This window comes from Photinus pyralis, unplaced genomic scaffold (genome assembly GCF_008802855.1).
Source record: "Photinus pyralis isolate 1611_PpyrPB1 unplaced genomic scaffold, Ppyr1.3 Ppyr1.4_LG5, whole genome shotgun sequence".
Classification (NCBI taxonomy): Eukaryota; Metazoa; Arthropoda; class Insecta; order Coleoptera; family Lampyridae; genus Photinus; species Photinus pyralis.
Genome location: NW_022170596.1, coordinates 17,296,860 through 17,322,228, shown reverse-complemented (window position 1 = coordinate 17,322,228; position 25,369 = coordinate 17,296,860). Strand labels below are relative to the sequence as shown.

Below are 25,369 nucleotides of genomic sequence, written 5' to 3'. Positions count from 1 at the left end.
CTGACTTTGTTGTATTGATTTTTGTCCGCCATTTAGTGTACCAGTCTTGAAGTACGTTGAGGTGGGTTTGTAAGTCCGCGGAGGCGTTTATAGGGTTCTCGTTTGGTTGGCGATGACTGCAACGTCATCAGCGAAAGACGCGATTTCCGTGTTGGCAGAGTGAGGTATATCTGCGGTGTAAATGAGGAAAAGCAGCGGTCCTAACACACTACCCTGGAGAACTCCAGATTTAATAGGGTAAAACTTAGAATATTGGTCTGAATGTTTAACAGAGAAGTGTCTGTATGATATATATCATTTTAGGAGTAGGAAGTAGTTGTGGGATAGCGCGTTCTTTAGCTTGAATATTAGGCCTCTGTGCCAAACCTTGTCAAAAGCTTGAGAGGTGTCAAGGAAGACTGCATTGCAAAACTTCTTTTCTTCAAGACTACTGGATATTGTGTTGACAATTCTGTGGACTTGCTGGATTGTGGAGTGTTTTTCTCGGAATCCGAATTGATGGTTGAGGAGTAGTGTTGAGAGATCATGATCTTTATATAGTTTCTTTAGAAAGAGTCATTCAAAAACCTTGCTTGTGATAGGTAGTAGACTAATGGGTCTATAAGACGACGGTTCTTGTGGCGGTTTTCCAGGTTTATGGATCATGATTATTTCTGCGTATTTCCAGATTGTAGGGAAATATGCTAGCCGAAGCATGCCGTTAAATATAGTTGTTAGGAGAATAATGGCTTTCTTAGGGAGGTGTTTTAGTACTTCTCCAGTGATGAGGTCATATCCTGGGGCTTTACGTATGTTTAGCAGTTTGATTTAGAGGTATAGTATTGTATTGTTTTTCAATCACCGCGAATCAAGTATCTTTTCCATTTAAGTGCCCAAATGAATTAACATCTTTAAAGGTAAGGTTATCAATTCTCTGACGGAAATTGTAAGGCGGTTAATTTAGCTGTACAGGTGATCACTTAGAATTCTCCATTTTTATTTTATTGCACAACTGAACGCGCAACTAGAATTGGAGATTTTATTTTGATTATTAACTACCACAAATATATGAAAAACATGATTAGTTTTTTCGAAAAATATATACAACTTTTTGTATTTTTAAGCTTTTGTTACCGACCTGATCCATTATAGAGATTTCCTATGGCAAGGGAGGTTGGATGCAATCAGCCTTTCTATATCAAGGAGTACACAAATTAGTTTTGATACCAGCGATGCAACCCGTATTTTGATAAATTTTAAAATAATTAGTTCAAATTCAAAACTATCCGTTAAGAGTCTGGAATCAAATAGAGGCGAATCTTCCGGTCGATACTTTACCAGGGCGAGTATTATGGAGGTAATATTTCGAAGGCGAATCTTCCGTGTAAGTGATAATTAATTATGAAATAATTAGTACTTTTGCTTACAGTTGCTCCATTTGGCACCGCTGCGAGAAAAATTTTTGTTAGAAATATTATCTGAAAAAGCATACACAATAGAAGAAAACCAAACTGCATTTGGTTGCGGTATCTCCAAAGAATCTTAGCCCTATGACGACCTTTCCCTCGCGAAGTATTAGCTGTAGATGCTGACGGGCACCGACCGCCAATTTTAAAAAAAGGTCTAAAAGGGGGAAACGGAAACTATCGAGGAAAGAACCCTCATTGCCATGATGCCAAGGAATGGCCCTCGACCGAGAATTTCCAACTTCGTATGGTTTACAGCTTGCTACACCAGAGGGTCAGGAACTAGCACAACTAGTATGCCCTTAACCATCCTGACTGTTGGTTGTTACTTTAATTTCAAAATAATAACGATAAACTCGCTTTATGACTGTAGTCGAAGTTTCTGCATACCAGTTGCCAAATTTCATTTACCGCTAAATCATGTATCTATAGGAGGCGGCACAGTCAGGACGAGGTGAAAGGCTATACCAATCTCCTTCCGAATGCCCTGCGCTGACACAAGTCTAAAGGATTTTTATAGTTTCAAGTAAAATTTCTATACATTGTATTATTGTCCTCTTAATTGCGATGAATTTTTGGCTGGTTCAAGTGCAATCTGTAGGTAATATTGATAATTCGATAATATTAACAATTGTATCATATCGGGATCTGCTCTCGTGAATTACTAGTAAACAATTTTGAAATATTTTGATTTTTCAAATTTTTGAATGTCAATTTAAAACAAAATACTATAGCGTGCATTTAAAGTTCAAATGCATTGTGATTCTAACAGATGTATTAATGTTTTCTGTTAACTATTAGTATATGTTTGTGCGTAGCTTGTCAGTTGTTTGTTATTGTAGCTCAAAGTCCGAAATTGATATCTAAGTACTACTCTTATCAAGCGACTAGTATGGTACTCGTATTACGTATGTCCAAACAAACAAAATAATCATTATATCTAAACCTGAGTGTCATATTATTTTCACATCAGATGAACAACAATAGTGAAAAGGCTTTAGGTACTTGATGTGTCACATGAGGTTAGAGGTTTTACAGTCTGCTGTATATCACAGTGGTGATATGTTTAGTTATAGAACCCTATGACAATACTACCACAGATATACGTATATCTGTGCTGTGATACTACATTCCGTTCTCAAGTTATGAAGGGTCGATCGTTTTAAAAGCACCCAGTATACGGTAACTGTAATTGTAGCGCTTACAATGATATTGATAACGATAGATATTGGAGTAATCAGATAAGGCTGTTGCGTATGCCTATAAAGGGTTTACTCATATCAAATTTGATTGTGTTGCTTGATTTTTATTACAATGAAATCTTTAATCGTAGTGCTAGCCTTGTTTTCTACATGTAATGCATTATTTGTAAGTATCAGTTAACTTTTACTCGTATATAAGTTAATTATTTTTTTAGAAATTCAATGTACCAGCGGGATTCATAACATCGTGGGAACGTACGATAGAGCCTTTTAGGGCGGAATGTTTAGCTAAAAGTGGGTTGGACCGAAAGGTGCTATACGATGCATTGTTAACAATGCAGTTTCCCGAAAGCCCCAAGTTTAAATGTTTTGCAGAATGTACTTGGACACATTTAGGATATTACGACCTTATCACGAAGCAAATAAATGCTGAAAAAATTGGACAGGAAGTAAAAGGATTCACAAAAGAAATTGCGGAAAAGTGTTACAATGAGCACAAGGCTGATGGAAATTCCTGTGAAATCGTCTTCTCCATCATCAAATGTGGCATTGAGAAAATGTAAATTATAACTCCGAGAAAATCAGATACTATTACAAATTATAAAGTTTGTTATGTATTTCTCCTAATCCTATTCAAAATATATGCTTTGTTACTTCTCAATTTGTCGTTAATATGTTTTGTTGGTGTATAAACAAGCGTTATTTAATCTGCATTTTGGAAATAATAGTTTGTTGTAATACCCTTCGTTACAAAAAAATTAAATTTTGTTTATATGAATCTTAAATGAGGTTAATTAATGTTATCTGTCTATCGATTGTTACACACTGTCTCCAAGAGAAGGATGTCTATCATAGGGACCCCCAAAAACCATAAGATACGACGATGGTCAAATTGGAGAAAAGAGGCGCAATTAAAGTGTTGAAAGACAAGAAAATTCGGATTACTTTCGAAGATATTCTCTAAAAACTCGAAATTTGCGGATTTCAATTTTATTTTTATAGTATGTCATTTGAACAGATACAAAAAAATGAAAAACACTTACTCATTTCCATTTTTTGAGCTCTGCAAGACACCGTTGAGACATTTTTAATACAACGTTTCGTTTCAAACAAATCATTATCAACTTTATTTTTTTATATGACCCATAAAGTACATACCTACTGTATATTGAGTACTGAGTAGCATTTCTTTTATTACGAATGAATCGATGTACCGCACACAAAGAAACAAAAGTCGAAAACTGTTGGTTTCAATAGGATTGTGCAGCCGCGCACAACCGCCCTAATCGTACTTATCGCACAAATTTCCTGGAAAATGGAAAATTTGTCCGACATGTATTCTCGAACGATTGGGGCGTTGTGCGCGAGTGCACCATCCTGTTGAAATCAACAGAGTGTCCGACTTTTCTTGTGCCCTCCATCGTATATACGTATGCACGGTACACTTAGCTCTATCTGTTCAATAACGTTACCTTAAGGCTTTCAAAAGATTGTTAATATACGAAAAAATTTTTAGCGCAAAAATAAAAAATACGCTATTATACCTGCGCCTGTTCGTGAGTTCGTTCCCACGGCCAGGGGCGGTTTTTAGGGGTGTCTGCCTAAAAATGACTTGGTGTTTTGGATTTACTATAATTATTTTTGGAGTGAGTTTCGCTTTCTCTCTTTGATATTTAGGTGATTCCATCAAAACGATTCTCGTTCCTCGCCTCTCTCTCTCACAAATTTTCTTATCGTTATTTTTCTTGGATTACCTTTTACGTTTGACCTACTTGGATATTTACGCATTACCGACGAGTAAGTGGACGATTTAGCAGTTTTATTTGGACCCCCCGTTTTCGCAAGAGTCAAAAACGACGCGATGATGTTTCTACATTACCGGTTTGAGAATTCTACTTCAGTTCCACCAAACAGTTGATTTTACCTGTGACCTAATTATACGAAGTTTGTTAGATATTTGTTCCGGAATCCTAAATGCAAGTATCACACCTTAGAGGTTAACGATCTTGTAAATTGCTTCAATACATCTGATTTTATTTACAGTACCTGTGTCGTTGCCGAAGAATATACCAATGCCAAAGTTTACTTTATTGTTACTCCGATAATTCAAGTCTTTTTGTTTAACATTGACACGATACTATCCCGGAAGTCGCTCACATCTTTAGAAAAACATACATTGTAGACCAGGATCAAGTGTTCTGTCACCGGCAATCTTTCCTGGCGACAGGTTTATACTTGACGCTGGTGTTGCCATGTTGAAGTCAAATTGGTTCTCTTGACAACGCACACTTTACGTATGTATGTAAGTAGGTACGTCAAAGTGTGACAACTGTATTTACGTGCCTCCGTTAACGCAACATCCTGTCGTCCAGAAAATGGGAATTTTAGAACATATAAAACAAATGACGATTAGATACATTTACGTACTTGACCATCTCAAATAAATTTCGCACGCTTAGCCGTAGGATCGTATAAAACACATCAAAAGAATACAAAATTGAAAATAGTAAGCTAAATAGTAGAATGCGTACGGTAAAGCTGAAATTCCTGATGCTACTAATTAATTGTGGCCATAGCAAAATCTGTCCATAGACAGGCCACCAATAAAAATATGAGGAATGTGGTAATTTTGAAAACATCCCAATCAAAATAATTTGTATAGAAAACAATAAATTCAGTTATTAATAGTTTTTTTTATAGCCGATATATGTATTTGAAACCATTATAACTTTAAATTAATATATTATTTTATTTATTGCACGAGTCGAGAACTATTACCGAATGAAATAAAATTTTATTTATGTCTCTTCTTGCTATTAATTATTTCTATAAATGTAATGGTTGCCTTGATTACATTATCTCAAAGAAATATCTGCCTTGTAAACGTGCCTGATAAAGATCTCATTCTAGACAATAAATTTTGTTTTATTTATAGGAAGAATCTCATTCCTTGCTTGTAACGAATATTCAATATTTATAAGCTAAGTTTCCTTTTTTATATGCACTTTATGTAAATTATGAAATAACGTTAACATGGTATCGTCATTAACATGATCCTCCACGTGCGAAATTAAAAATCCAATATGATGAGTTTGGATGAGATTAATCTGCTTGATTATTAAGATTTTAATATTTAGCACTCGGGTAGGTAACAACTGGTAGTACGTTTATTTCTGCGCAAGTTATCACCGGCATTTAAATTTAAACGTACGTAATCTTGTTCAATCTAGATAAAAATCGTAAAGGTGAGAATGGAAATTTTTCCTGTATTGGCCAAATGAGTGCTCCTACGCAAAACCCGTACCTCAAATGTCTTTAGAATGTAAATGAGAATTTTTACAATAATACCAATACATTAAATTTCATAGATACAGACATGCAATCCATTATAACATTGGCCATTGCTCAATTGCATAACACAAGTAGTACCATACCTTTAGTTTGTGAAGTCTTATCTAACGCTCTGGAAAAATGTTCATCTACTACACTAGAAGCATCACCTTGGTAATGAGTAAACACAACACAGTTTGCAGACACATACTGCGCTCGAGAGTTCGTGTCTTCCGCTTCGTCTCCATCGGGCGGATGTGATGGTTCTGTAAATGAGAAAGATACTATTTAATCAAACAGCAGTGGTCAAACAAAATATTTCATCACATCCACAAACGAGTGATTCTTTCACATGGAATGGTTATTGCAAGCTATAGTTAGTGGTATGGTTTTTATAACACGTGACACGTCCGCGAGTAAACAAATAGCGCAAATTGAAAAACATTAATTCGCCAGGGGTGCTGACTCGTTAATAGTAGGTATAGGTTTTTCTGGAGAATTGAGACAGATGGAAATAATGGAATATATCACATATATCTACGCTTCCATCTGGGCAAGGCAATGTCTGGTGGACAGACGCCAATGTGTGTTCCTAAGCGCTACATTATTCACAGTGTAGACGGTGTGACTCTGCATATCTACATTTAGGAAGCCAAATAATCTGCGAATTATTAAGACTCGAAAAAGTATAGAATCCAGGAAAACCTACCCCATACTATTTATTAATTGTTAAAAATGTAAAACTGGACAGTTGATAAAGGGTTTAGAAGGCACTACATGTTTCGACAGCCATGCCATCATTGGACGACTAATGGGTGGATTATAATTAAATAGCTCCCTAAGTATGAAAGTGCAGAGCAGTGGTTACCTACATGTTGAAAATTACTTAAAATTGATACATTTTTAGAGGCAACACCGCTTGTTACAACCTCCTAGACGATCTCCATCCCAATGTAAAATTTACCCTAAAAAAGGTACCCGACACTCTGTCGCTAAATTTCCTCGATCTAACGTTTACTCATTTTCACTTCTTAATATTAGCTTTTACCAAAAACCACGTTGCCTCCATTGATTCCTTCCACCCTCCACCTCACAAATTAGCCGGGTTCAGATTCTTTTTCAACAGATTTTTAGTTAACCTCAAAGATACTATTAACCTGTGTATAAACTCGCATGTAAAGACTCTTGAACCCCTTGTTTTTATTAAACCCTACTTACTATCTTTAAAGTTACAGAAGGGGTTTAGCTAGAGGACTGTATTAGTCCTTAACGGCCTGTTGAGATCTCTGGAAACCTTTAAGAACTTTAAAATAAGAGTATTTAACAGCCTTCATGAATCACGAAATGTTTACTCCCCAAGAGTAAGCTTTTAGAAGATTATTTCATCTCAGTAAGATTCAGCCTCTAATAACGTTCAAGAATGCTAAAAGGTATTTAAGAATCTTCAGAAGCCTTCAACATTTAAGAGTTAAGGTTATTTTTATCAATATTTGAACATCTTTAAAGGTTGTCAACGGTTTCCAAAAGGCCTTGCAATCTTTGATACACATTTTAGGAACCTTTACGGGTCTTTAGTCTTTAAGCCTTATTGAAAACCGAACTTTTAAGGCCCTTAAAGAGATCTTATGAGCCATTCAGAGTTTCTAAAAGCTTGGAATGTCTTTTGAGAGATTTTTTAGTGTTACCTATTTATACAGGGTGACTAATGACCTTTGATAGAATTTTACTGTGCGAGAGCCTTTAAGAAGTTTTATGAGTTTTTAAGAGGTTTTTAATCTCACGAGCCTTATTATTTTAAGACCTCAAGACTCTTTATTAGTTTTTAACGTCGGTGCTTGTAACAGACCTTATGAGCATATTAAGGTTCTTTACAGGTGTTCAATAATATTTGAGTGCCTCAAGACATTTTAATAGTTTTTATGATTCTTTAATCTTTGGGATTATTCAAAACTCTTAGATTTGAAAAGTTTTCAAGAGTCTTCATATCGTTTAGAATACGATCTAGAATCTATTAGAACATTTACTTTAAAGCGTTTTGGAGATTTTGGAAGTTTTTTTAGAATACCTATTGCTTCAGACGTCTTAGCAATAAATCTTTGAAGGCCTGCCATACAAAAGTAACCTGAAAGTACGAATCCAAGATAAGATTTTTCAATAGAGTGCTTTTGTATTATGATATGGTTGAATATTCTCCACATTTTAAAAATATTTGGAATTATACAGGGTGCGCCTACAAAGTAGGGCGCCCAATTGGTACATTTTTTTAAATAGAACCCCCTGTATTTGAATGCATTTTTGAATTCTACGTGTAATTGTATGTCTTTTTTATTATATGGTTAATATCCGAAAAGCTAGTAATTTTAAAGATAATTCGATTTTTAAAAAAAATTGGGCATTTGCAAGCGTCAGTTATTATTACTTAAATTTTGATTCCAGGTTTTATATCTTATCCTGGGTTAAGTAAAAATCAAATAAATACATCTACTATGAAACATTAAAAAATAGCTTACAGGGTGTTTTTTTGGTAGGTCCAAAGTTGCAAAACTTCATATTAAAAAATCTCTTTTTTAAATGGAACACCCTGTATATTTTTTGTCATCATTTAGCTCCTCCAAAAACCTTCCTTATTAGTTATTTACGTTATAAGTCCGGTAGGTTACTTGTAACAGTACGAGTTAGACATTATGGACGAGGCGACGTCAGGAGCCGAGTCAAGAATGTCTTAAACGAGTACTGTTACAAGTACTACCGGACGTATATCGTAACGTATTTTATTTCATACTGTAAGTCTGTTTTGTATCATTATTTCATTTCAAAGATTACAAAATTTCATTATATTGTAAAAATCGCATTACCTTGTTTCTGTGGCAACGGCCGTTGCTATAGTTTGTAGTTTGTTTACATTGAATTTTTTTCACTTATAATTGCACAAGAGGTTTGTATTTTACCGAGTAAATTTGGGTTGTTTAGGTAATGAAAATCTGTTGCCTAGCAATTAGACGAGAAAAACTATCAACTAATAAAAATGCGACACCGCAGGTGGAGCATTTTTAGGTTGACAGTTTTTCGAGTTCAATTGCTAAAAGGCAACAGATTTGAATTGCAACAACACAAATTTACTCGGTTTAAATACAAACCTCGAGTGTAATTCGGCAGGACAATTTAACGAACAAGAAATTCACATAACTAATCAATTACTGACAGACGTCAAACTAGTCATATGGGAAAGGATAATGCGATAATTGGTTCGAAAATGAATAAGTGAAAAAACCACTAGTGCATTTGTCGCTGGAAAAGTTGCAGGTAACTTTTGCCGCTGTCAAAGTGACAATTTCACTGCGGCTTATGCGATTTTTTATACATGAGTTGAATTGTCACTAAAAATGGACGCTATAAACGTTGTGGGATGTTCCACTGTTCCCGATACAATCCTGTCGAAAAGTTGGTTCCTAAGAAGTCGACCGCAAGGTATGAAAAAGGGTACTAAGTGTTTTGCCAATGGAGGAACGAACATGGAGCGAAACAAGTAGAGGAAAACGTCATGTTGGCATACTGTTTGGATGCAGTAAGTTTTTGAATTGAGATTTTTTTGCCTGGGTTTCGGTGTTAAAGCGTCATGGGGCATGGAAAAGCTGATCGACGGCAGAAAAATACATCGAAGGCTCGGTAGAAGGAACAGTTAAGATTGCCCGTATGATACAACTGATACAAGGCGGCGAAAATTTCATTGAAGTTCTACAGCAGAAGGAATCAAACATTACTAACTCGACATCCAGTAATAACCCAGGCGTTAGTGTTGAGAGCAATACAAATTGTTACATTACAATCAATGTTAATGTTTGAAATAAAGAATTACAGCCAAATTTATGTTGGGGTTTTTAATTAATTGTGTGAAGATGTCAAATTTGATGTATACAAATAACAGTCCGGTAAGTGTTGCTTAGCGACACTTACCGGCTCGGATGCTGTAATAACTCACCTACCGGACTCAAAATGATAGTGTAATCGAACATCTACCGGACAGTATGAAATAAATGTAATTTACATAATAGTGAGGTGGACATGCAAAAAAAAGGCAATTTCTTTCAAACTAAGTAACTCAAGTATGGCCAAAAGACTGAAAATGTCAAATTTCGTTTTCATTTTCCCTCATTTAAACGGTAGGAAAAAGACGGTTCCCATTAGCACATTTTTGGGCACTTTTCGTAGAATCTGAATCTGTTATCAGAATTTCCATAACACGCTAGATGTAGAATCTACAGACTACTACTTACTTTCTTTTTTTTATGGACCCCCCTATTGGATTTTTACGAAATGAGATAGAAGACAAAAAAAAAGAAAACCATTTGAATGCATCGCCATCATAGATATGTTAATTCAGCAAGATCTAGTTACCCGTGAATTTTTCTTGTAAATTGTTGAGTTGTGGTAGTGTAATTTTTTTAATTTTAGTTTTAGTTATTTACTCTTTTTTCAGAAATTTTTATTGAATGTGCATTTAATCATCGATGTATAAACCGGTTAGGTTGAAATAATGCCGACGATGAGAGCGAGCCACCCTGTAGTTGAAAATTTACGTGCTGTAAACGTAATTCAGGTTTAGCATTAGAAGTTTTAGACGGGAATGACAGTACAATGTTTTAATTTATTTGTTTAGGGTTTTATTTAATAGTCATCAATTCCCAAAATGATGCTAAAACTGAGCAAGCTTCATGTTTGAGTTTTGCCTAATCAAGGATCAAAATGGGACAAACGTAAGTATACGTATAAGATTTATAATCACAATTTCTCCCTAGATGCACGTCATCATTACGAAATAAATCGGAAAAAGTTAGGGCGATATAAAAATGAAAATAAAAGTGATTCCTCTCATTTCTTGCCTTGATTCATATATTACAAGGAGTTTTATTCACGATCATATTGTAATAAGCGCCATAAAAGTCATTTAAAAGGATGCGAAAGTTGCATATTATAACACTTGTTTTTCCGGGAGGGAGGGAAGTAGATTCTCGAGGTTAGTAATATTCATTAATCACCATTTAATCACCTTTTTTCTCTCGTTACAGTGTTCGAGCTTAAAATGGTATCAAATTTAACTTTCAGCTTTAAAGTCAAGGATGATGGTAAAATGTCTTCTTTAAAAGACACTAGGTTACCAAAATGCTTTTTAACTGATCATATCTCTGTCGTTACCCGCTGTACATTAACCAACAATGCGTATCAGTGAGCCAAGAGTAAAATAAAAACGGCATTTAAAACATCCGATAAAGGTGCCTACCTATACGTAATTGATTTCGAAATTTCTAACTCGTAAATACAACGTGTCGGTACGACTTTTATGTAAAGCACTTAATCTATTTTAAAGCCAAGATTAAATGTCACATCTGTGTCATACCATTGTTACAATTCTAATCGCTAGCTTATTTATTATTACGTTACAAATGTGTTGTAATGGATTAGCGCTGTACCTAATGAAATAATCGCGATGGATTTTGATCTGATAATTTTTTCCACTGATATGTTGTAGAAGTGTTCTATTTTCGTTGAATGTTAAGTAATACTTTCTACTCTATGTTTGTCAAGATGCTATTTATGGCACTTCTTGAGTTTAGCGTTCGCTAAATGCATGGGTAAAGGGAAGATAATGTAAAAATAGCTGTATACGTAAAGGGCATTCGAAATATTTCTGGCATCGTTTTGACAAAGGTGACATAGGCGAGCGTAACCTTCAACAATTGTCTTTGATGAGAAAGAAAGTATTTGTCCTTCTAAAACTAATGTCCACTATAACAGTCAAAAATTATCAAAATATTCAGTGACGAATTAAGTACCTTTGCTGTCACTGGTCTTTGTCAACACAGATATAGGTATACACCCTTTTTGGAGAGCTAGTGCAAGAGAAGAAATTTGTGTGAAAGGTTGGATTTATAATCATTACTATACACCGTTTAAGAAGAAAGCACATTCGTCGCTAAAGCAGCTGTTTTTGGATAAATTAAGATCTCCAGCAATGCTGTGGGGCATTAATTCGCAGAATTCATTTCTCCGATCGTAATCATTTTCACCCAATTCTTGTGTAGCTTATACCTTGTATGGAGTGCGAACTTGTTCTTTTTCAGAACCAGTCAATTTTGCGTCCATTGGAAATGAAAACGTAGGTATAATTTGCAACAAATTGGCAAAGTTGATACAATGTTCTCGGCTGTGCAACCTTATACTCTGTATACTCATATGTACTCAGGATCGCCTAAATTACCCGAAGGAGCCTATTGAAAATGGGTCAAATCCAATGCCCCCTGGGGTCACGCCTCTCTGTCTCTGGCAAACTTGAAAATGATCAAATCCAGTCTTCAGGAGGATTGATTTTTGTATAATAGCATTCATAATTACTGATTAATGTGAAAAAATTGGGAGAGAAAAATTTTGAACAATACCCGGAACATTAAACATAACCCCGAAATTATTTATATTATACATATTATTGCTCCAATCCCCAAGGAATCTACATGCCAAATTTCAGCTTTACGGCCCAGTGGTTTTGGCTATGCGTTGTATGTCAGTCACTCAGATAGTAGCGGAAGAAAATGATTAAATGCGCTACAGGGGCACGATAACTGGTTATGTATGGCTCATGTTTTCATGACTTCTGGTTTCAACAAGATGGCGCCACTTGCCATAGAAGTCCAAAGTCTTTGAAGTCCAGCAACAATCGTTTTATTGTGCACAAAATTCGGTGAACATTTAATTCGCGTTTTAGTTATGTGTGGATTGGAAATACATGAAAGATGCATTTCATAAGAATATTCAACGCGTAATTCGCCACAACTATGCCAAAATGTGGTCTTAAATTTTGTCAAAAGGATCCATGCCTGTAAACCTGGTCGTAGTATATGATTACGGATATTATTAATTAAAATTGAACCAAGTTTTTGTCCTGTCCTGTCACTGAGCATTGGAAGAACCACATACAGGGTGAAAATTTGGTCTGAAACACTAAATACAGGGTGCCCATTCTGTATGAAATATAGTAGATATATATTTCGGTAAATATCGAATGTATATACAACATTTTTCTATATACAAGGTGTTTCACATTTTATTTCTCATAATAAGGCAGCATTCGGTTGTTTTTATTTTAGAAAACAAATGAGTAACGAAAAACAATTGAATGTTTTTAATAGCAGTGCACCTTTTCATTAGGCTCATTGATAGAAATTTTTTTCTATTTTCGTTGATATAACATGTTATTCTAATTAGATCAATAACATTAATTCAGGTATCCTACATCAAAATAAAACAAATGAACGTGTACGTTTCTTATTGAAGACAACACAAAATGAGCAGTAAAGTCGTTTTCATCGCAATGAAAAATATTCACCATTAACTGCATAACTTATCACAAAAAGCTTGAAATAAAAATTAATTTCTTCTACGGGAGTGTTAACGTGTTACGTCATTGAAAAGAAAAAAATTCAATTGTTTTTCGTTATTCATTTGTTTTCTGAAATAAAAATAATGGAATGCTGCCTTATATTATGAGAAATAAAATGTTAAACAACTTTTATATAGAAACATTGCGTATACAGTCGATATTTACCGAAATATATATCTACTATATTTCATACAGAATGGGCACCCTGTATTTAGTGTTTCAGACCAAATTTTCACCCTGTATGTGGTTCTTCCAATGCTCAGTGACAGGACAGGACAAAAACTTAATTCTTATTTCAAGCTTTTTGTGATAGGTTATGCAGTTAATGGTGAATATTTTTCATTGCGATGAAAACGACTTTACTGCTCATTTTGTGTTGTCTTCAATCAGAAACGTACACGTTCATTTGTTTTATTTTGATGTAGGATACCTGAATTAATGTTATTGATCTAATTAGAATAACATGTTATATCAACGAAAAGAGAAAAAAATTTCTATCAATGAGCCTAATGAAAATGTGCACTGCTATTAAAAACATTCAATTGTTTTTCGTTACTCATTTGTTTTCTAAAATAAAAACAACCGAATGCCGCCTTATTATGAGAAATAAAATTGAAACACCTTGTATATAGAAAAATGTTGTATATACATTCAATATTTACCGAAATATATATCTACTATATTTCATACAGAATGGGCACCCTGTATTTAGTGTTTCAGACCAAATTTTCACCCTGTATGTGGTTCTTCCAATGCTCAATGACAGGACAGGACAAAAACTTGGTTCAATTTTAATTAATAATATCCGTAATATATACTACGACCAGGTTTACAGGCATGGATCCTTTTGACAAAATTTAAGACCACATTTTGGCATAGTTGTGGCGAATTACGCGTTGAATATTCTTATGAAATGCATCTTTCATGTATTTCCAATCCACACATAACTAAAACGCGAATTAAATGTTCACCGAATTTTGTGCACAATAAAACGATTGTTGCTGGACTTCATAGACTACTATATTTCATACATAATGGCCACCCTGTAGATCTTCAAAACAACGTATTTTTTAAATAAGCTTTTTATCGTATCGAAATTATAAATAGTTTGCTACCAATCTACGTACTTTAAGTTTGTGGTCAGTGACGCACTTATGCATGGTCAAAGGGGCTTATTTCCTTTAAATAGTAACCGCTAGTTTTCTTTACATTATTGTAAAACTGTTTACACTTTAACTATTAACTAAGTATAAATAATTTTTAAGTTTATATCTACTTGCTCTATCTACTTACTAAGAATAAAGTTTTTTTTCAACGCAAAATATAGTGAAATTACTAAATTAAGTAACAGCACCATTTTCCTGAATTTTAGTTCTTCCTTTAAATTTGATTATGTAATATAGGGTTTTTTGTTGCTGTATCAAAATAGTGTACTCTTTAAGAGTATGTAATGTAAACTAGTGGCTGCCCCCCCCCTTGCCATGCAGAAGTAGACCACCGACCCCAATTTAAAAATTAAGTAGATTGGTTGCAAACTTTTATAATTTTGGATACAACAAAACTTCTTATAATGTTCTAAGACAACCCTGTATGTGCTCCCCAACGAAATAATCGATGCCACTGAACTGGGGTCCTCTTCTACACCTAGTGTCAGAATCAGTAATTGTGTTCCAAAATAAAACAATAAATAAATTGCCCTCTACCATTCATAGAACTTGTTTTAAGTTCAAAAATAAGTCATTATTATTGATACTCCCTTTATACTTGTTTCGTTTTTTTTTAATTCAGTGTTGTAACAACTGACGTAAAAACGAGGAGCAGGTATAGTATTTTAACTAACTTGGAAATCAGATTGTGCTAGAAAAGGACTTCTACGGCGACCCATATATCGCGTTGACTATCAATAGTGATCGCAATTCATTATTTTTTTGTGTTCTATTGATTAACCAATGGATCAAAACAACGCGATATTGCTTCTGTTACAAGGCCCTTAAGGGCATATGAAAAGGAGGAAGATGCGATCAATCTTGTACAAGGACATAAGAAAGACGAAAGGAATTCTGATATTTGCAAATTGCAAGTTGATTTAAGTGAGCACTCGTATTTTTTGTGGTATGGAATTGCGGGGTGTTTGGTAGTCTTCATGTTGAAATAGTATACGATGGTATGATTTTACTGGAAACAGTCACATTTTGCAAAAGTTAAACACCAATGTACGCATGTATTTCCATGCCCGTTTGGTGTAGGTTGCTGAGGGTGTAAAGGTGGTAAACTGTGGTATGGCCATGATCTAGATTTAGTTCTTGCGTCTAAACTACTGCGGAATTTACGGGCAAAAATAGAAAGTATGCTACAAATGAGCACATTTCCGAACTTCTTGCCGCCTGGAGAGACCTATGGCGTGAAATGTGAAATGAAGTGGTTAATCAATTTGAATTAAACTTCTTTATTTAATACACTTTAGTAGTCTGGAGTTACAGTTTATTCACCCCATCATATTGTGATCTTCTAAAGAAGGAAGGCAGGTGTGCATTACTCGCCCTAGACCCTGCAGCACTTCACTCCTGGCTTGTCACCGTCGTTGCATGACTCACTATAGAAGAGTACAAAATTTGTTAATCATAATCTATATGTCTAATTATGTATCTGATTTTCTAATTTCATGCAACTATTATTCGTAATAATTAAAAAAAAATTAGACCTACCTGCCACCTGTGCCTATCGGACAGGCTCCTCCTTTAGTATGGCAATGGCACTTATCTGCACAGTAGACTACCTGAATGGCCAGCAGCACGATCACAAGAGTGTAAAGAAGGAACTTCATTTTTAAGTTTTTTTTTAAGTTTTAGTATTGCTATTGCTTTACTTACTTGTTACTCGGAAATGCCCACCGTACATTACATTACATTAGAGAGCCGTAATCTTATCAACGTGAAGTTTCAGGACACGTTTCATATAATATCCACCAATCACAGCTCAATGGTGGAAACAACAGCATTGTAGTTTATTCCAGTGATAATAGTCACAAATAGAAATAAGTATCAAGATACAATTGAGGGATAGATCTTATATCAAATAATCCCTACAATTTTGTCTAAAAATGTAGGGAAAACAACATTTCTGACAGCAATTTCCTGTTGAACCTAGTCCTTCGAGCACTTGTAACCTTCAGAGCACAGCAGGGCCGGCCGATGCATATGCGGCGCCATCAGGCGAACATGTTCTTGCGCCTGTCATATTGGTTACCATTGGTATATGGGAGGGGGGGGGCAGCAGTACATATAGGAGACGCTGCGATGGGTGTTGCAGATGATGAGATAGTTTTGCAAGTTCTTTTTTTTTTCTTTTTTTTCTTTTTCGCGTCTCTCTCTGGCCGCCGTTTTTGATTTTCCCAACCGGATGGTTCCTTTTTCTGTATTCTTAGCGCATTTTCTAACGAAGTTGAGTGGGCTATTGCAGCCACTATCTCGGCTCCGTTAACTTAGCACCACCATTTCAAATTTTTGACTAAAGACAGATTGCGCTAGAATCTCTATGGCTAGCTCCAGCTAGCGCCACTTTGAGTTCAGCTAGCGCCATTATAGATTTTGCAGAAAAGCCCTTGATTTTCGGGGGGTGCTATGTTAACGCTAGCACCACCATTGCGTCCGATCATTTCCAAAAGCAAGCGCTGTGTTCGTCAGACCTAGCGCCAGCTAGCGCCACATTTTAGAGCTAGCGCCACCCCCCAATAGTGAGGGGAGCAATTTTTCCTAGCACCACCATTTTGTCTTTTCATGTAAAATTTTGACGTTTTGTGTTCTGCTGACCTAGCGCCAGCTAGCGCCACTTTGAGTTCAGCTAGCGCCATTATAGATTTTACAAAAAAGCCTTTGACTTTCGGGGGGTGCTATATTAACGCTAGCACCACCATTGCGTCCGATCATTTCCAAAAGCAAGCGCTGTGTTCGTCAGAGCTAGCGCCACAAATGTTAGAGCTAGCGCCACCCCCCAATAGTGCGGGGGGCATTTTTTCCTAGCACCACCATTTTGTTTTTTCGGGTAAAATTTTGACGTTTTGTGTTCTGCTGACCTAGCGCTCAAGTTAACCTAGCGCAATTATAAATCCTATCGAGTTTATAATTTTGCGGTGTCTGTCCGTCTGTCTGTTACCACGATCTCTTGATAACGATAACGAATTGACCGTTTACGATGAAATTCTGTAGATGGATTCTTTATCAAATTTGTAGATCGGAGTTCGTGAATTGGCAATGTAGACCAAATAATAAAGTAGGCACTTTTGACATCTCTGTGAGTTATGAACCGAATTGTATGAAATTCAATGTGTGTAGAGCTTTAGCCATATAAAACGCAATTCCAAAAGTTCAGCCTAATCGATCAACATTCACAGTGCTCTTTTCGCATCTCGACCATTTACAAACCGGATTGAAAACTTTCTTATTTATGGAAGCATTTAAAAGAAATTTGATACATATAGCCACTTGGAATAAAAGCAAATTTAACGCCAGTTTCAAAATTTGGTTTTGTGCATGATGTGTGGTGCCAATTTTCTTATTTATGGAAGCAATTAAATGAAATTTCATACATATACACTATTATAAAAGCAAAACTAACACCAAGTTCAAAATTTGGTTTTGCACATGCTGTAGGCATACCCAGGAGCTCGTTTTCTATATTTATTTACACGCCGATGCGAAAAGGGCACTGTGAATGTTGAGGCTCAATTTTTGGAATTGCGTGTTATATAGCTTAAGCTATACGAATTTTGAATTTTATGCCATTCGGTTCAAAACTCACGCAGATGTCAAAAGGGCCTTACTTATTTTTTGGGATACATTACCAATTCACGAACTTCGATCTACAAATTTGATAAAGGATCCAACTACAACATTTCATCGTAATCGGTCCATTCGTTATCGAACTATTGTGCTAACGGGCAGACACCGCATCTGGGATGGTCAAACTCTTTACCTTTTTTAAACCCGAATGTGCAAATCTGTCCCTCTTAAGGTCGGAAATAATAATCAAATTATTTCAATTTGAAATCCTTTACTTTTTGGATTGATCGTTCTGTTTAAAGTAAAAAGTTCCAATAAAAATACTAAAATTTGTATATAAAGTAGCAATATTGTAACCCTTCATTTCGAAGTAAACTGACGGTGAGGAATGCAGGTAAGGTACAAACTTACTTAAATCCTTTATGAATGCGCAAAAGTTGTAAATTATTTGTCACATCAAGGGTTTACAGGCGCGTCAATTGTGTGAATGTTGGTAAATCTGAATTGTTAAAAAACACCTTTAGATAGTAGTCGACGTGACATAGGTATATATAATTTATCGAGAGCAAATACACGAGAGCTTGATTTTTAATCGCATAATTTTATTTTTACACGAAAGTTTTGTTGCAACGGAAAAAACTAGAAACCAAAAGTGTGATAAAATCGCGACAGTTTTAGCTGGAGCGATTTTATTAATATTATGCTTTTGATCGAGAGTTTTTTCCAGAAGACAACAAAATTTGAGTGAATTAAAAATAAAATTATCCTGACCAAGGTCGAGTGTATTTTAGGGAGATTAATAAAAGACAGTAAATTTTACAACCACTACACATTTTACGTATTCCTACACGCATTTTTATCGCTGTAAAAAGCTACCTAGCGTTTAATCAGATAAAAAATCATCTGATTGGTTAGAATTTGAAACAATCACCTAGCTGATTGGTCGTATATTAATGGAGTGTATTAATCATATAAAATACATATGCCTTATTTGCACCATAAAAATTAGTTAGCTACGGAAAGTATATAAAAAAGTAAAAAAGTATATAAGAACTGCTTCTTTTTTTTTTAGCAGAATTAACAAATATGCTGATTGATTTAACTACTTTATATAGGTTATGAGTAGGTACGTTCGTTGAAATTTTCAAATTTTGCACTGCGCTGTGTTCTAAACGATTTAGCTGGCAATACTGTGGTAGTGAAATTAATACTGTGACTTACAAAAAGAATTGTTTAGTGAGTAGAGCACAAAACAGAAAAATTTCACAAGAAACAGTACCTAATATGGAAATTTTAAAATTAAAAATTCATAATATAGTACGGTGCAATTAGTCGACAAAACGGCTTAACCTAAACATCAAAAGTAAAAGTTTCCCATTAACTGCAAATTGTTCTATACAGTCCACATATTGTTTGGTAAAAAGTTACACCAGTTGGTAAATTAGTAGTTTTTGGTGTTTTTCTTAAATATTTAGAACACTATGGGGTTTGGCGAGAAAAGTACCATATCCAAAATAATCTACATAAAATTGTGAATAAAAATGGTCTTGTGTATAATCTTGCTCAAGTCAATGATTCCAGAGTTACGGAAGGTGTAAAAGTAGGCATTTTTCGTATTTTTTCGAATTTCTGGAAAAATGAAATCATGTTTGAAGTAAAGAACTCTGAAGATCTGGCTTGTTTTCGTTACCATTGTTACTTGCAAGCTATTTCAAAGCATCCTATACATTCACTGTTCAAGTTGGCTGCGCTTCTCCCCACTTCAGCAGCTACCAGGTAGAACATTCATTTAGAACTTACCATCAGGTGCAGCGGTGGCTGCATGAGAAGAAGAACCCGATGAAGTGGGAATGCAAGATTGCGTCGAACACCTGAGAGCAATAACAACACATCCTGCAACTCCCCAGAAATTACTGTCCCTCATAGTGGAAGTCTCTTGAAAAAATGGCCCCCCTTGAGAAGGTGGTAAGGTTATCGTTCCTTCAAGGACTTATCAGTAACATACCACCGGTCACTAAAGCTCAATTTGTTTTAACCGGTTTTAACAAAAAAAATAGTTTCCTTAGTGATAATCTCATATTCTTTCCAAAAGAATCTAAAAAAAAGATGAAAAATTTCTACTGTTACACCCTCCGTAACTCTGGAATGGTTCAATTTAGCAAGATTATATATGAGGCCATTTTTGTTCGCAATTTACTGTAGATTATTTATTTTATTTCGCGCTAAATAGTATAGTTTTTTTAATATTTAAGAAAAACTTATCACAACTACTAATTTTCCAACATTTACTTTTATTCAAAGTGGCTATGTGTCAAATTTCATTTAAATCCCTCCATAAATAAGAAAGTTGGCACTGCGCATGCGCAAAATCAAATTTTGAAACTAGCGTTATATTTGCTTTTATTCCAAGTGGTTATGTATCAAATTTCATTTAAATCCTTCATAAATAAAAAAGTTTGCAATTCGGTTTATAAATGGGCGAAATGCGAAAAGAGCATTGTGAATGTTGATCGATTAGGCTCAATTTTTGGAATTGCGTTTTATATGGCTAACGCTATACGCATATTGAATTTCATGCAATTCGGTTCATAACTCACGGAGATGTCAAAAGGGCCTTCCTTATTTTTTGGGTTACATTGCCAGTTCACGAACTCCGATCTACAAATTTGATAAAGAATCTCGTGAAGAATCCACCTACAAAATTTTATCGTAATCGCTCCATTCGTTATCGAGATATCGTGCTAACGGACGGACAGACGAACAGACACCGCAAAATTATAAACTCGCTAGGAGCTCGTTAATAAATGATAATTTTCTTCCATGGGGATCGTGGTCCCCATGACACTGACTGACCGCGTTACCTGCACGTTGTATGGCAATACTTAAATTTGTCGTAAGTAAGTGGTAGCTCGGGGTTCCCAAGTAGGTAATATTGGTAATGCGTTTTCCCAGGTATTCCACAAAATTTTCGAGCTTCTCTACACCAAGGTCCCAATGTCTCTACTGCGAAAGGTATAAAAATATGGTTCTGTTCTATAATAATTGAACTGTATTTCCTTATTTTAATACTTGCCGCAGATTCAGCTACCACACCATTCGTTTTACTAGAAAATTAATCCAAAATATTTCAGTGGTGCCAAGTCATAAAGCTAGGAAAAACTGTCCCAGACTACTTGGGTGTGGCGCCTACTCTTAAGATTGTGACTCTATCTGGGAGATGTCAGCAAAATAGAAAAATTGAACACGAAAAAACAAACCGGTGGTATTATAAAAAAAGGACCCTCACAATGTTGGGGATTGGGCGCCAGCTCTGCGCTACGTTTAAAGAACACAGCGCAGCGCTTGCTTTTGGTAGTCATCGAACACAATATGGTGGTGTTAGAGGCTAATAAACCACCCCCAAAAGTTAAAGGCTTTTTGCAAAATTTATAATTGCGCTAGGTTAACTTGAGCGCTAGGTCTACAGAACAGAAAACATCAAATTTTTACCCGAAAAGACAAAATGGTGGTGCCTCCTCCCCCCACACTATTGGAGGGTGATGACAGCTCTAAAATTTGTGGCGCCAGCTGGCGCTAGGTCAGCAAAACACAAAACGTCAAAATTTTACCCGAAAAAACAAAATGGTGGTGCTAGGAAAAATTGCCCCCTGCACTATTGGGGGGTGGCGCTAGCTCTAAAATTTGTGGCGCTAGCTGGCGCTAGGTCTGACGAACACAGCGCTTGCTTTTGGAAGTGATCGGACCTCGGATCGGACGCAATGGTGGTGCTAGCGTTAACATAGCACCCCCCGAAAGTCAAGGGCTTTTCTGCAAAATCTATAATGGCGCTAGCTGAACTCAAAGGGCGCTAGCTGGCGCTAGCCATAGAGATTCTAGCGCAATCTGTCTTTAGTCAAAAATTTGAAATGGTGGTGCTAAGTTAACGGAGCCCACTATCTCTCCGTCCGAGGCTTAACTACTCCTACAGTTTTCAAGATATTTAGTTCGTTCTTCGCATTAGGTATCGTAGAGCTCGCGCTAGGAAACTAAATATGGGATAGCTATGCACACATTTTTTGCAGAAAAATATGCGGTGTATTTAGATTGTATCTATGTGTGAATAATTTGTTTTTATAAAATCCGAATGCACATTTTCGGAAATGTGCCCCGACAGATTTGTGAAAGCAACTCTAATGTACATATTGCGTTGGGGTAAAAAATAACCGCCCCCCTTTTTTCACGGAAATAGACGTTTGAAGCATCCAGGAATCCAAATCAAACAAAATCTCGATGATGTCGGTCTGTCTGTCATATATGCAAACCGTAGAAATGTGTGCTGTTTGAACATCACTCTCGATCCGCTGTTAATGAATGAGCAATTTAAACTTGCCGCGTTTTTGTTACTTTCATTTCAATGCTTCATATACAATTTTAGTTACCTGCGCATAACTAATGCGTGCACAGAATAATAGATAATTTTTGATTTCAACTATTTGCAAATTGCATGTACAGTTAAGTTAAAACAAGCAGAAAAGTTAAACGTTTAGTTCTTTTAGCTGATTGGGGTGAGTTTTCCGTTTTGTCCTTTCCTTCACCACCCCATTCACAATTTCAAACAAGTTTACGCCGAATCGCCGAAAAACTAAAGGTAAGATAAAATTACTTAAGATTTGGATTTGGAATTTCCTTTCCAGTATATAATTTTCCAAGGTAAGTATAAAATAAACGAATTTGAAGGTTAGTACCTATTCTTATTCGCACATGTAGTACCTATTGATGGAATAGTGGCGACGTGAACTATATTTGCGAGCATTTTGGTGACGTATTACGGCGTTCCCGTGCAATTTGCCAAAAACACAATGGCCCGTATGAATAAAAGGGAGCAAATGCTTATCCTTCCAAAATTCAAAGTAAATACTCGTAAGTGCCCCTTCATACTGGTTTGTTCAGCAGCGCTGCACTGCGTCCTGTCTTGCTGCTCAGCAGTGCTGCTAAGTCGCCCAATGTGAAGGAGCACTTACGAGTATATTATTACTTTGCATTTTGCAACTATTTGCTCCCTTTTATTCATATGGGCCATTGTTACACAGTTGGTACACCGTTTTCCAACACTTCCCAAGAACTAATCTCCCCGTAGAAATGTTCGGGATTCTGGATTCTGCGAGCTCAAAAGTTAAAAATCTGTAGGTATACAAACCTTCTTTTGTACCTAAGTTGGGATCCTACGGCAATTACTAAAATTATTTGGCCTTTAAAAAAAAGAAAGACGTAGTTATAAGGTTCCAATAACAATAATAATCAAAGTCACTTATCGATCGCCCAATTTATCAGCGATTAAAGGTAGGTGCTGATAATACGAATATTTATCTCGGTTTTTCTCCTGTTTACAAAAACAAGAGCAATTTACAATCAGTATTTTAAATCACAATGCAAATACTTGTCGCCGGTGAGATAATTCACTTCTGTTGTTTTCGAATTATTAATGCATACAATCTATTGCGTCGCATCGCATCTAAATAAGATTCTAAAAAAACTAGTTCTAGTTGACTATAAAAGCGAAAAATTCTCAAAGAAACAAGAGTCAAGGACACCCCAGACCACAATGCACTCTCACAATAAGGCATGGCGCGCACTGGCGTTTTTCTGTCGCGCAATCGACAGAGAATATTCTGTGAGTTTTAACTTTTCCAAACCGCCGTATTTTCTGTATTGTAGAGCTAGGGAAATCATAATAATATGCCGTCAAAATTTGAAAGCTAATTAAAAAAATCTATCCTGGCGTGGAAAAATTTTGAAGCCTAATGAATGGATCTGGAAAATGAAAAGCAATCAGCTTGGAATGTAGCATTGATCTGTGGTGACAGTATTTCAAGATATTCAGAGTTTATTATACTTCACTCGTTTTTGATAACTTTAATATTCTACCTATATTTGTGAGGTTAGGATACGATATTGTAACGTGATTTATAAATTCGGGTTCGATTTATATCAATATTTATTAAACAGAACTAAAACACTATAAAATCGGTACAATTTATATCGATTATTTATATCACTCACACTTCGCAATTTATATTTCCGCGCTCGATGTTTACGTACTCGTTCGGTAGTAGACTGCCGCGATGTTCGGTCCGCAACCATTTATACACGCAAGCAATGTAAGTCCAGTACATTCTCGAATAGTCCTACAGAATCCCACTATCGCGCGCGTAGAAAATTCCAGAGCGCCAAAGGCGACGTCATGTCTGGAGCATTTCCGTTACAATATATAGAAAAAACCTATCGGACATAAATGATGCGGAATTTTATAATAATTTAGGTTGTATCCATTTTCCTCGTCAGGGTAACAGTTTTCGAGAAAAATTGAAAGCACTAGCGCGAGGTCACATTAGTGGTTGGTTTTTGAACCACTTTATACGTTTTTTCTCTCAAAAAAAAAACTAATTTACGTCGACTGCCCAGCATTTTAATTATTAAAGGCACATAGGATAATATCCTGCATTGTGAAGGAGGCAAGTTCTCTAAGGACTAAGAGAATTTTACATTCGCTACCTTTTTAGACAAGATTGTAGAGATTATTAAGGATCCTCAGATCCTTTATAGTTTTGTATTGTCGTCCGACCGTCTGTCCGTCCATGTGCGCTCTAACTCTTAAAGTGGCCGACGGTGTTGAAATTTGGTGTACGGGTACTTTGTACATTAAGGACGGACAGTATTGATTTTCAGAAAGCTGATTCAACAGGAACAAAAGTTATAGGACTTTGAGTGAATCGGGAACAGGGAAAACTGCGCGCTCAATATAATAGAAATCAACATAATAACTTCATTCCCTAGGTCATGTATCGAGTTCGGAATTTCGCTAGATTATTCCCCATGACCATGGTATAATAAAAACCCATGACTCTTAGATGTGTAATAATTCAATATAACTCTTCTCTGTGGTATAGGTCAAATTAAGTGTTAGAGCAAAATGTACCCAAAATTATTTTTTACACATGAATTTGGAGTTTTAAAAGTTTTCAAACGCATTATCTTGATGCTGAAAGTACATCACGTGCACATTTGATAACCGCATGGTGTGTGAGTCAAAGATGTTACATTATTTTTCTGAGGTCACATGGATTTTGATCAAAACATGTCAAAATCGTTATTTATGCACCAATTTCGTTGGGAAAAAGACCAAGATCGTTGGGAACAAGATTA

General features: G+C 35.7%; 1 protein-coding gene and 2 long non-coding RNA genes across 4 annotated transcripts in view; 1 reads left to right on the top strand and 2 right to left on the bottom strand.

Annotated features, from left to right (window-relative positions):
* The first annotated feature begins 2,370 nt into the window (after positions 1-2,370).
* LOC116171156 lies at positions 2,371-3,308 on the top strand. Of its 2 annotated transcripts, XR_004145385.1 has the most exons (3): positions 2,371-2,467; positions 2,522-2,813; positions 2,863-3,308. It is a non-coding gene; the product is annotated as an uncharacterized LOC116171156 (long non-coding RNA). The 2 variants fall into 2 exon arrangements; XR_004145384.1 differs by having other exon boundaries at positions 2,415-2,813.
* A 2,744-nt stretch (positions 3,309-6,052) lies between these two features.
* LOC116170276 (protein vestigial-like) overlaps positions 6,053-25,369 on the bottom strand; it is a 61,142-nt gene continuing 41,825 nt past the window's right edge. The window contains exon 3 of the mRNA XM_031486553.1: positions 6,053-6,243. Within this exon, the coding sequence (XP_031342413.1) occupies positions 6,053-6,243 (191 nt within the window). The remainder of the gene's footprint in view (positions 6,244-25,369) is intronic.
* Positions 15,840-16,276, bottom strand: LOC116171158. Its single transcript, XR_004145388.1, has 2 exons — positions 16,115-16,276; positions 15,840-16,002 (listed from the first exon to the last, which is right to left on the bottom strand). It is a non-coding gene; the product is annotated as an uncharacterized LOC116171158 (long non-coding RNA).